The sequence below is a fragment of the Mytilus trossulus genome, chromosome 2 (assembly GCF_036588685.1).
Source record: "Mytilus trossulus isolate FHL-02 chromosome 2, PNRI_Mtr1.1.1.hap1, whole genome shotgun sequence".
NCBI classification, from domain to species: Eukaryota; Metazoa; Mollusca; class Bivalvia; order Mytilida; family Mytilidae; genus Mytilus; species Mytilus trossulus.
In genome coordinates this window covers 64,572,240-64,585,286 of record NC_086374.1, presented here as the reverse complement: position 1 = coordinate 64,585,286, position 13,047 = coordinate 64,572,240, and the positions used below count along the sequence as shown (strand labels likewise).

The 13,047-nt window shown below is 32.2% G+C and overlaps 1 protein-coding gene across 1 annotated transcript in view; it reads right to left on the bottom strand.

The window, feature by feature from the left end:
- Positions 1–13,047, bottom strand: part of LOC134707773 (polycystin-1-like protein 1) — a 195,324-nt gene that overhangs the window by 6,840 nt on the left and 175,437 nt on the right. Inside the window, exons 54-64 of the mRNA XM_063567812.1 lie at positions 12,027–12,289; positions 10,320–10,554; positions 10,062–10,160; positions 9,364–9,504; positions 8,673–8,807; positions 7,211–7,435; positions 6,507–6,674; positions 5,830–5,994; positions 4,991–5,133; positions 3,463–3,638; positions 1,535–2,937 (exon numbers count right to left, since the gene is read on the bottom strand). Coding sequence (XP_063423882.1) covers positions 2,231–2,937; positions 3,463–3,638; positions 4,991–5,133; positions 5,830–5,994; positions 6,507–6,674; positions 7,211–7,435; positions 8,673–8,807; positions 9,364–9,504; positions 10,062–10,160; positions 10,320–10,554; positions 12,027–12,289 — 2,457 coding nt within the window. The 3' untranslated portion in view covers positions 1,535–2,230. The remainder of the gene's footprint in view (positions 1–1,534; positions 2,938–3,462; positions 3,639–4,990; positions 5,134–5,829; positions 5,995–6,506; positions 6,675–7,210; positions 7,436–8,672; positions 8,808–9,363; positions 9,505–10,061; positions 10,161–10,319; positions 10,555–12,026; positions 12,290–13,047) is intronic.

Sequence of the window (13,047 nt, the reverse complement as noted above, 5' to 3'; positions counted from 1 at the left end):
CTGTACCTATACGCCTTATTTTTAGTCCAGATTTGTTATCTTAGAAAGTCTTACTGATAAAAATACTACTAAAGGTAACAATTTGACAATTTAGTAGTGATTATGACCCGTGTATATAGCATATTAATCCTGAATATACCGTTTGGTGGTGCTCCTGTCAGATGTGGAACGTACAGATAAGGTAATAGGAAACGGGTGAATATACTATTGGTATCGGTATCGGACTCGACCCGGAACTTCTTAATTATTGGCAATATAAATTACATGGAAAAAAAAAGGGCCTGGAGTGGTGTAATTTTTAATCTACACCTTTGTACTATATTAGTTAAATATAAAGTTGAATTCTTTGATTCGTCGTTTTTACGTGATGACGGCTGACAAATTGGACCTAGTAATTTTAGTATTATAGATTAAAACGTTTTAACCCGCTGCATTTGTTTGCACCTGTCCTCAGTCAGGAATCTGATGTTCAGAAGTTGTCATTTGTTTATGTGGTTTGTAAGTGTTTCTTGTTTTTTTACATAGATTACACCGTTGTTTTTCCCTATTGAATAGTTTTCCACTAATCAATTTAAGGGCCCATTGTTTGTTGTTTAGTGTGAACCAAGGCTCCATGTTGAAGGCCATATTTTGACCTATAATGGTTTACTTTGACAAATTGTGACTTCTTTCAAATTTTCATAAATATCTTACAAGAAATGTTGTTATGAGATGGATAACAATTTTTTTTGCTGCTGTCTGTCAGTTCAGATCATAATGGAGGGAACATTGAAGATAAAGCATCATTCAGTTTTATCCATATATTTCTATTTCCAAGAGGCATATTGCTTACAATATAATGTTAAAAAAATTAAGAGACTTTAATTCCTGTAAATAAAATTATCAGCCATGATTTTTGAACTTACTCAAGACATTGCTGATATAAACCTTTGGTGTCAATTTTGTATAAAAATCAAACATGTAAGGTAGAGTGCTTACAATCTAATTTATTTAACTTAGTAATATTTCCAAGGGGTACAGTGTACTACTCACACAAAAAAGTGGATCAGCACCGATTTTCGAATTTGTTCAAGACAATGGTGACATAATCTCTGATAAAAAATTTCAAGTATTGTACACTTGAGAGAGCTTGCAATGGATATTTTTTCTATAGAATTTACATTTATAAGGAAGATAAATCCTGTAACAATACTTGACCAGCTATATTTTGGATCTAACTTGTTGCAGACATTGTGATAACAATCTTCAATATAGAAAATTTAGGATTGAAAGCAATTAAACCATTAATTTCTATATAATTAATATTTCAAAGGTCACTTTTTTTTATCGGCACTGATTTTAGGACTGGTCAGATTATTGCTGATATAAAGCTTTAATAAACTTTCATAAATACCAGGAAAGAGTTGTAGACATGATAGTTTTTACAAGACTGACATCCAGTATTTTTTATGTATCTTGCAACGTTTCATAAAAGGGAGAAAAATAAATGTGGTCACATGATTTTAAAATATCATATATAATTAAGTCAACTGACCAATTAAATCCCTTTTGTACTGTTAACAAACTGAAATTCCAACCTTTCCTTGTTCCTCAGGTGCTAAGCTGAATTTCAATGCTTGAGCAAATATCCATGGTTCAGTGAAACAGTACATATGAAAAAAAATCATATTTTAAGGTTTTAATTTGTATGAAGAGTTTTTTTGCAGATCCTACAAATAAATGATACAGTGACGTAACTGCAGAAGGCTTAAATAAAAAGTCATAAAGGTTTATCTAAATTTACTTGATATAGATTTATTATAAATATAATTTACTCAATCTAAAATTGCACTAAATCATCAGCAATACAGAACATGTATCTAAAAACAAATGATTGTCTTATTTGATGTAACAATGTACTTATAGAACAACAAACAAATCGCAAATTATTCCTAAAATGTACTCATTCACCTGCAAACATTGCAGGATGTCAACCTATTGAAAGTCAAGAATCTTATCCTTGAAACACAGTCTTATGCTGCATACTACAATTATTTAATCTAAGTCCATGTTTAAAGTCTTCCTTTATTGGTCCCTACAAAGTTTTTCCTTCGTTTAAGATTCATGGTATCAAACAGTAATCCAAACTATAATATCATACCTGCCTCTTTTTTTCAACCATGTTATTACAACTGCAGAATGCAATTTTTATAATCTCAAATGTGTGCCATGCCAAATACAAGTACTTTAACTATTGGTATAAATCATAATAATCTTCTATGTGTTCTTGTTCTAATATAGGCTCAGTTTCTGATATTTTAAATGATGTTCCTGCCGCCCCATGCTCATCATTGCTGGTATCCAGGTCATCTAATAACACAGAAGTCAAATTGACTGACCCTTTACCTTTGCCTCGTGATTTTGTCTTTCTCAAGTTCCGTTTGATCTGCGCACTACTAGCTTTACCGTGAATGGCATCTTGTTCTGATCCTGAACTAGATTCAGTTGTAACACTGCTTCCACTCTCCCCTTTAAATGAATGTCTGTCTCTTTCTATTGCTTGCAGACTTGATCGTAATTGTCTAAGAGCAGGACTATTCAACACACTTGACTTTGCAGTATTTATATTTGGCTTTGCAGTCTCTTGGGACTGCACATCACGTAGTCCTGGATGATGAAATGTAGGTTTGTGTGGTGGTTCAGGCTTTTTCAATTTTGATAAAGTGTTTTTATCCTGAGAGATATTTTCATCTACCTTTGTAGAGGATTTTTTACCCCCTTTATCTTTTAACAGTCTGACCCGATCGGCGTTTTTTAATTGTTCGTCAGGAGAGTCTGGATTAGAGGATGAACTGGTTGTATCTCTCCTGGTTTGATGTGGTGGAGGATCTTTGACATCATTTACAGGGGAGATGTCAGCATGGTGAACAAAAGTATGGTGCTGCAGTCCTGAAACACCTACAGAAAAACATACAGGCAATTTAGATTTTTTATGAAATATATATAAATATATTTTTGTGTGTGTGTGTTTTAGTACTATTTTTAAGCACCACTTTAGGGCTATATTGTGGCAGCCAGTTTTTATTGGTTGAGGAAGCCTGAGGGTTCTCAATAGTAGATTTTACAAAAAATAAATTTAATCTCATTGTCTTAATTGGGGACCACTACATGAACAAGATCAATATATATTTCGAAGTATAATAAGTATACAAACTGCAGTTGACTGTGAAACCCACAAGAGATAATATATTGCTTTTTATCTTCTGTGGATTCATTATTATTTGTTGGATACCAATTTTCGTGGATTTCATGAGAACAGACGAACCACAAAATTAAATGTTCAACGAATACCAAATTTTTTATAGGCTTGTATGCAGATTTTTCCAAAACCACAAAATTAAATATCCACGAACATATAAGTTTTCCTCAATCCACGAAAATTGGTATCCACGAAAATAAATGAATCCACAGTATAAGTTTTACCTAGTACTGGTTTCCTTATTGTCTCCCCTGATTTCCTGTCCCCAAATGGTGTTGTCATTTCTGAACTGGTACCGGATGTGTTTGTTGATGACTTTGAACTGTCCCCTGTTACTTTATCTGGCATACTGTGTCTCTGTTTTTGAAGCTGCCTGATAATTTCCATCTCTAAATTGGTCCTAAAATTGAAAAGTCAAATTCTTGGATGGTCACAAATGATAATAATTGCAATATTATGTAAGGATTGTATAAGTCTTGAAGATCTAATTTAAAAGTCAATGCCAAACAATGTTCACCTTAAAATAAGAAAAACAAGAATGTGTCCTCAGTACACAAATGCCCCACTTGCACTATCATTTTTCATGTTCAGTGGACCGTGAAATTGGGGTAAAAACTCTAATTATTTGGCATTAAAATTAGAAAGATCATATCAAAGGGAACATGTGTACTAAGTTTGAAGTCGATTGGACTTCAACTTCATCAAAAACTACCTTGACCAAAAACTTTAACCTGAAGCGGGACAGACGGACAGATGGACGAACACACGAACGGATGAACACATGAACGGACGCACAGACCAGAAAACATAATGCCCCTCTACTATCGTAGGTGGGGCATAAAAATCTCTTTTCAAGAAAGGTATTTTAGTTTTGTATTGTAAGATACAGAATTATGTCATGCTTTACTATACCAATTCTTATATATTACTAGAACACACCCGTGATATCGCGGTTCCGTGACTGAATTAAAGTATATTACTATGCGCAAGACTTATTTTTGTATTAGTATTGTCATCTGATAAAGTCATGCCGATTATAAGATAGTTATCACAGTTTTTTTCTGCTTTCAAATCTTTCTGTTTGAACCCGTCTAACTTGAACTTATCAATTATTGGTAATATTAATCATTTGGAAAACAAAAGGTCCTAGGATGGCCGAGTATTTTTTTAATCAACAGCATTGTCCTATATTATGCCCGCTAACAAATTGAAAACTGTACTTATACGCCTTATTTTTAGTATTCGTATTGTTATCTTATAAAATCTTACAGAATAAAATACTACAATAGGTAACAATTTGACAGTTAAGTAGTGTCAACTCTGTGATTATGACCCGTGTATATAGCATATCCTGTGGTGCGCCTGTCAAATGCGGAACGTACAGATAAGGTAATAGGTAACAGATGAATATACTATTGGTATCGGTATCGGACTCGACCCGGAACTTCTTAATTATTGGTAGTATTAATTACGTGGAAAACAAAAGGGCCTGGAGTGGTGTAATTTTTAATCTACACCTTTGTACTATATTAGTTATATATAAAGTTGAATTCTTTGATTCGTCGTTTTTACGTGATGACGGCTGACAAATTGGACCTCGTAATTTTAGTATTATAGATGGTTTCTTTATATTATTCAACAGGAGAGTATTTAGACAACTGTAAGAATTGTGATGATAAGACATAAAACAAACATGAATCATTGTCACAGCACTTCACCTCATATTGACATGTACCATGTATAACATCTTACCTTATCTGTTTTTCTCTTTCTTTCGTCATTCCATCCGATGGACTTAGTTTTATCAACTGAGCCAGGTTAGGTTCATGTGAACAAAGACTGTCTTCTATCTTGTGTAGTTGGTTTTCAAGTCTTTCATCATCATCTAAATTCACCTAAAGAGTAAACATTTAGAAATTATTTTTCTATCTAAGCTAACTACTGACAATCAGCAACAATCAAGCTTAAGTAGACATAAGAAGATATGGTATGTGTACCATGAGACACCTCTCCATCCATATCACAATTTGTAAAAGTGTATGTTATAAAATTCAGAATGGAAATGGAGAATATGACAAAGAGACAACAACCTGAACAAAGCGCAGAAAACAGCTGAAGGCCACCAATGAGTCTTCAACACAAGGAGGTAATCCCACACCAGGAGGCGTGAATATTTACATTTTGGAAATAAAAAATGGGAAAATTAATTGAATTAAAAGATGTGCAATTCATTGGAACTTATTCACCTTATTTCAAAGTATGTGTCTTACCTCAGACCCATTACTAGATATCCCATCATCCCCTAGTCCATATGTTCCATCAGAATCAGTAAAGTATGAGGTTTGTTATTTACCTTATTTCTAAGAATATGTCTTACCTCAGACCCACCACTAGATATCCCATCATCCCCTAGTCCATATGTTCCATCAGAATCAGTAAAGTATGAGGTTGGTTATTTACCTTATTTCTAAGAATCTGACTTATCTCAGACCCGTTACTAGATATCCCATCATCCCCTAGTCCATATGTTCCATCAGAATCAGTAAAGTATGAGGTTGGTTATTTACCTTATTGCTAAGAATCTGTCTTACCTCAGACCCACCACTAGATATCCCATCATCCCCTAGTCCATATGTTCCATCAGAATCAGTAAAGTATGAGGTGGGTTTTTCTGGTAACCCATGAGAACCAGTCAATGTGTTAATGCGGAAAAATAATTCATCTACTTGATATTCAACTTCCGCCATAGTAAACTCCTGAAAAGAAAGTAGTCAAGCAATAAAAGTCAAAAATAGTGACAACATATGTACAGAATTATGTACATGGATAAAAGATGTATAAAAGTCAATCCCTACTCAAGAATTGTGATTTGTTGTTGTAATCAAATCTCCATAAACAAAACAAAAAACTACAATAAAACATGTGTGAACCCTGTCTGACAGGCATGTATAGGATTTGCAAGGACCCCATAAACCAAATATAGTACTATTACTCATACATCCACTCATTCTACTTTTTGAAATATAAAAGATTAAATATAAATACAAGTGTCACATAATAAACATCCCTATGTCTCACAGTTTAGGACTTTTGTTCAAATGGAGACAAAATTTTATAACCAAAACAAACTCACTCCTGTCTTAATTGTACTAGGTCTGATAGTATCTTTTGAATCATATTTTTTCTGCAGAAATTATTTTATATTCCTCCCCAAAATTAATAAAACTTTCCTGACTTGTAGCACATAAACATGCATACAAACACTTACAGGTGGCAACACATTTTCTGGCTCCTCATCAACAGGTAAAGACTGGAAACCAGTCCATAATAAAAATGTCTTCCAGTAGAACAACACTGTTTCCTTTTGATCCATCATTAGAGATATTGAATGCTTATGTTTCTGTATTTTGAATCTGTAGGTCAACACAGTTAAAATCTGTTGCAAAAAAGTGATATAAAATTGAGAATGGAAATGGGGAATGTGTCAAAGAGACAACAACCCGACCAAATAAAAAACAACAACAGAAGGTCACCAACAGGTCTTCAATGTAGCGAGAAATTCCCGCACCCGGAGGCGTCCATAGTATGTTTAATTTGATTTTCATTTGACTATTACAGTAAAAAAATGTCATCTACAAATGCTGGATTAATCTTAAACTCAAGAATGGTTGTATTGCTCCCTGCAAAGTTATCCTCTTTTATTTTTGTGGCTATTATAAATTGACAACTGAATGCTAATGCTACTATGCTAATTGAAAAAGAAGGCATATTGTCTAATTTTTATACTTTTTGTAAATGTTACATATTTGTTTTGTCAATTGTTTATCTGTGTATTATTATTTGGATTTCATACTTATAAAATATCTCATCTTATTTACTTTTTGGTTTAATCAGTGTAAAGTTGTTAAAAGAACACAGTAAAGTGCAATGACATAAATCTCAGTATAAGAGGTTAATATATGTTTTACTTACATAACTAGTAAGCAGTCCAGTAGCAAACACAGAGAAGAATAAGACAAATATTCTGATGGTATGTACAACTGATGTGTCTGGTATTGGATAATCTTCATAGATGCCTGTTAGTAAGGCAGATACAGTAAATATACTGCCAATAACATTACTAAAACTGTAAATATAGGAACCAAATAACACTGTCCCTATTCTGGAGAAAAATATGATAGATCCCAAAAATAATGCCTGAAAAAAAATAATTAAATGAAGTATAGAAAAAAAATGATATAATGATTTGCTCCATCAAAGTATACATATAAAAATGAACAAATTGAAATAAACAATGAATGATGTCATCAGATATACATGATTTTTAGCTGATTCTCCACTGTTCAAGGTAAGGGGTAGTTTTGAACAATCATGAACAAGTTTAACCTTCCCACCTTATTAATGTGCCTGTCCCAAGTCAGTAAGGCTAGTGGTCATTGATTTCTGTCTGTCATAATGTTTTTACTGTAATTCTATCAAGTGAACCAACACCTGGAGTTGTGATTGTGCGGTAGGGTAAAAACAACTGGATACCGCTAGGTATTCACAGTTGTCTTGAAATAAAAGAATGTGTGTCACAACTTTACCCTACCACACAATCACATCTACAGGGGAGTGTTGTTGTCTTTTGTGACACATATATGTTTTTTTAATTTAATGTCATCAGCTGTTATCAGGAGGTTTGCTTTCCCTTATGAATTGTTTCTCTTTCTGTGTGGTTTGTTATAGCAAACTAGCATTGAAGACCAACTGTTGCCTTCGGCTTTTGTCTGCTCTTTGGTCATGTTGTTGTCTCTTTGACACATTCCTCATTTCCATTCTCAATTTTATTAGTATGAATTCAGCTCATTGCAAATCCATGCCCAGGTTGTACCTTGCTTTTAATCCTTAACATTCTCGTCATTTGGTCTTTGACAGGTATTAGTCTTATAAGCAATCAAACCATATCTTGTAATTTTTTTTTACAGGTATGAGTTTTGCTCATTGTTGAAGGCTCCTAAGTTCTATGTCATTTGGTCTCTGGTGGAGAGTGGTCACATTATAAATTTATATATATTTATTTTTCATAAAAATACATGGTAGTGACCTTGAAAAATCAAGACACTCTCACCATATAGTTATCTCTCAATAGTAAATATATATCACAAGCTGTAAAAATAAACAACAGAAAATGCGTTTTTTTGTAAACTCACTCACTCACTCAGAATCTGCAGAGTATTTGTATATTTCATGTTATTTTGCACACCAGGAAACCATCTTTTGACATCTTACTATTTTCTTACCATAAAGGTGACAATTTCTCTTTGAAGCCTCTTGTAGATTGTACCAAACATTGAAAAGATCTTAATATTTTCTTACCATAAAGGTAACAATTTCTCTTTGAAGCCTCTTGAAGATTGTACCAAACATTGAAAAGATCTTAATATTTTCTTACCATAAAGGTAACAATTTCTCTTTGAAGCCTCTTGTAGATTGTACCAAACATTGAAAAGATCTTAATATAATGCAACAGCTTCAGGAACTTAATCATCACCAGAAATAAAATCATTCCAATTAGACTTCTTATAATCTGTAAAATATTAACACACTTATTATAATCTAACATACACATTCAGTCTTGCACAAGGTTAACTTTCAGAAAGTCTTTTTTTCAATTTCAAATAACTTTTTAAGTAAGAGCTAGTTGGGTCATTATAACAGGTATTCACAGAAAGTATAAAAGACATTTCTGGTATTTTGAAAATAGCAAACAATAATTGCCTACATCCACTTCATTTGAACTTTAGAAAATTGATTAATTGGCAATTATACCACATCTCCTTATTTTTATAAGACATGTTTTAATAAAACCCATTATTTTGTGATACTCTAATTAAAAAAAATACAACCATTAAAAAATGGGAAAAATCATATTCTTCACCTCTCATCAACCTCATGAAGTATTTAACATCTATATTGCTAAAAAAAACTCTGATTAATCAAGTCTCCAAAAAATAATTCAGAGCAATATTGTCCAAATTTTCTAAAAAACCATGATCTTGTAAAGTAATACAGAGAAAACTTGAATTCGTCATAACAAATTGTAGGATAATTATAAATGGTTAATCTGCACAACTAAAACAAACCTCATCCCATAATGCTAGGACAGAAACATCAACAAACTGTCTGAAGTAGGTACTCCGTAGATTTTCTACCGTCTCTGATACAAGGATAAACCGGTATACATAGAAAATAATGTATGTCAGTGACAACACTGATGATATTGTCTGCAAAATAAAATTACACAATTATTATAACTACTTACTGCGGATTCATTTATATGGGTACCAATTTTCATTGCTTGAGGAAAGCTTGAATTTTAGTGGTTTTGGTAAAGTCTAATTACAAGCCTGTAGAAAATGTCCAAATATATTATTTATTCTCCAAATATATTCATTTTGTTGTGTGGGATTTTAAAATCTTTTAAATAAATCTTGGTTATCCCTTTAAAAGATGGTTATTCAATTGTCTGAATTCCTTTTAAAATGACAAAGTTATTAATATTTTCAATAAAATCAGCTCAAATTTGCCTGTTGTGCTTTCTTAAAAGAATGAGTGAATTAAATATATGTATTGTAAATTCAGAAATTATTGCGTGCATTTAATATTGTGATTTAATAAATTTAGACTTAAATGTGATTTTAATTTTTTTAAGATTTTAAGAAAATCTGTGTTATTCATATAAAATATTTCGAAAAAGTTCAAATGATTGCATTTACAACTCTGTCACATTTTGGTAAAAATAAAAACCTGGTGATAATTTGTGAATTGCTGTAGTACTTACATCAATGACAATCCAGAAATTACGGAAGTATCTCTCTAATCTGACAACATCACATAGCTGTACACCAATCTTGTATACTGTCAGGATAATAAACATTAACTGAAACAGAAGTATACACATGTTTAATAGGCCACATACAGCTACACATTAGATAATTTAAAATCCCCAAAAAAATGTGTTCTTTTTTAAGATATTAGACCATGCACTCTTGTTTCATTAGAAAAAGTAAGGTCATGAATGTAAACATAATGTCCTTACCTCAAATGCCAATACTAAATTATCGAGCTTTGTAACATATCTATAGAGATGTGTTGACCGTATCCTATGGTCAGGGTAGGCACCTCCTGATGAGGGAATCTCCAACAAGATAACAACAGAAGTAAACAGACCAGTTGGGGCATTATACAAGGTAAATTCTACCATCACTGCTCTGGTCTGGTTGCTGATCCAATCCAAATCTTGTAGTTCTTCAAGTTGAACCATGACATCTGACCTGAAATATGTTTTAGTTAGTATCTGATACTACAATTAGGCCAATTAAAATTAATTGATAGATTTTCATCCCCGCCCGCCCCTTTGAAATTGTCCAGCCCCATTTTTTTATTTTAAAAAAATTACTATTTCCGGAATTTTGTTCATTTATGTAACCAGTAACTGTCGAAAATTATGTTTTATTCAAAACTTCCTGTTTCAAATTTGGGTTTTCTTATTTCTTCCAAGTAATCTAGCCGAAATGATAAAGTTGACACTCATTTTCTGCTGTTCTATAATGACAATATTATCTACTGAGTATACTGATTAATTGCGAGAAGGGCATGAGATGTTCGGCTTCGAGTAAAATTGTTCTGTTCAAGAACGCAAATTATAGTATGTCACAAATTTCTGTGATTAGAAAACCGTTGATTGTTGGTTTAAAGTTATGACTTTGTGTAATGATATTCAAAGCGTAAGAATTATGGGACATGTTGGTACAAAAAAAACATTACTGGATTAAAGAAATTGACACAAGGACGAATTGTTAGATTTATGATATTATATATAATTTGAGTTGAAAAAGTCGACAAACCTGCATTTTATTATAGCAAGCCCTTAGATTTACCCCACTGATTTACCCATAGCTGTCGTTTTTATGACAAAAAGCAAACACCCTTTGTCACAATACCCACAATAGAGTCGTTAAACAACTTCTTCTTTCTTGTTCATGTTTTACATTGTGCATCTTGCATAAGCACCAACCCTATTATTTTATTCTGTACTCATAATATTTGTGTTGCATACCAATGCAATTGCTTCATTTTATGGGGACTACACAACATCAAGTCGAATAAAAAGCAAAATAAATTTGGTGTACGTAGTCCAACTGAAAAGAGCATTTTTCCACGTCTTTGCTGTTTACTATAAATAGGTTTCTAAAGTGTCAATTACATGTCCAACAGTGGTTGCCATTTAGATATATTTATTTAAGAGTTTGAAAAAATATGTAAAATTACTTATAGATCCTTATACATGTATTGTATATACATGATGTAAGTTTATCATTACACATGCATATTATGAAGAACACGTCACAAGAGGTTTTCATATGAAATAGAATTCAAAAAATAAAATCCTCCCACCCACCGCCCCATCTAAAAAAAAAATTGGATGAAAATCTACTAATTAATTTTAGTTGGCCTTAGTACACAACAGAAATAGTTATTGTCTTTAACCACACAACCCCACATTATTGATGTTACTTGCTTTTCAGAAAGATTGTATTAATAACTGAAAAATAGTTATTTACTTGAATCAAAATTATCGAAAAATAGCAATTTATCTTTTGTTGTTGCCTTCTTTCGTAGAAATAGAAAAAAAAAATAAGATAGAAATGAACTTAAAAATTATTTTTTTGAAACATGAAAGCCTGAATATCACTTGTCTGTAAGGAGACTTGTTTAAGAAGAGCAATAAACATGTTATATATACCTTGTCATATTTAGATGTAAAACATATCCAGAATTGTCATATATCCCATGCTTCCCCCAAATGTTAAAACTGGAGGTGGCTTCTTTAAAATCAGATAACTTATCTCCCTTGGACTTCATCTGCTTGGATGTTTGGTAGTCATGGTAACAACTATCTGGTAGAAATGGCAGGTTGTAAGGACATTCACAGTTTTCTCTGATGACCTTGAGCTGCCTCAGCTGTACATTTCCTATAATATGACTGTTGTCTAATAGTTGGTAGATCTGTTTGAAAAAAAGTTATTCACATTGGTTGTTTTATCTAAATCAATAGTTATAAATTATTGGACAAACAAACGAACAGACCAACAAACAGACCCACAGACCAGAAAACATAATGCCCTTATATGGTAGGTGGGGCATAAAAATATACTTAGTATTGTGCAGAAAGAATAAAACATGTAAGAGAAGTAGGGATTGGGCAGAGCAAATAAAGAGCTACCCTATAAGCCCATTACCCTTTGAGCTTTTATGCTTTAAATGATTTTTGTTGTACATTAATTGGCTGTTTCCAACATTTTTTTCGAGAAGAAAAATTCCATAACTGTACAACATCAAATCATAAATTATACAAAAAACAAAAGTGTAATTAGTTCAATAGATAAAAACAATTATTCCATATTGCTAAAACTTTAGTTTGTTTTTCTATATGAATGGGATTTTGAATAAATAAGCATATTCACCTGCGGAAAAGGATATTTAACGCTCAAAACGATGTGTGCTTTTACGTGTATGATTTTGGTAAAAAAAATAAATTTTGGTAGATATTTTCCATAACATACATTTCTCTCAAAATATGGAATAAAACAAGTACTGTCTTTTGTTTCGGTAAATATGTGGTTTTATGTTGGCCTCAGTGAATATCATTTTTTCGAAAGTCAATAAACCACACATTTACCTCATCAAAAGACAGTAATTGTATATTATTACATTGGTTGCAATGAATTACATTGATTTCCCAGTAAAATAAACTTGGTTATTTC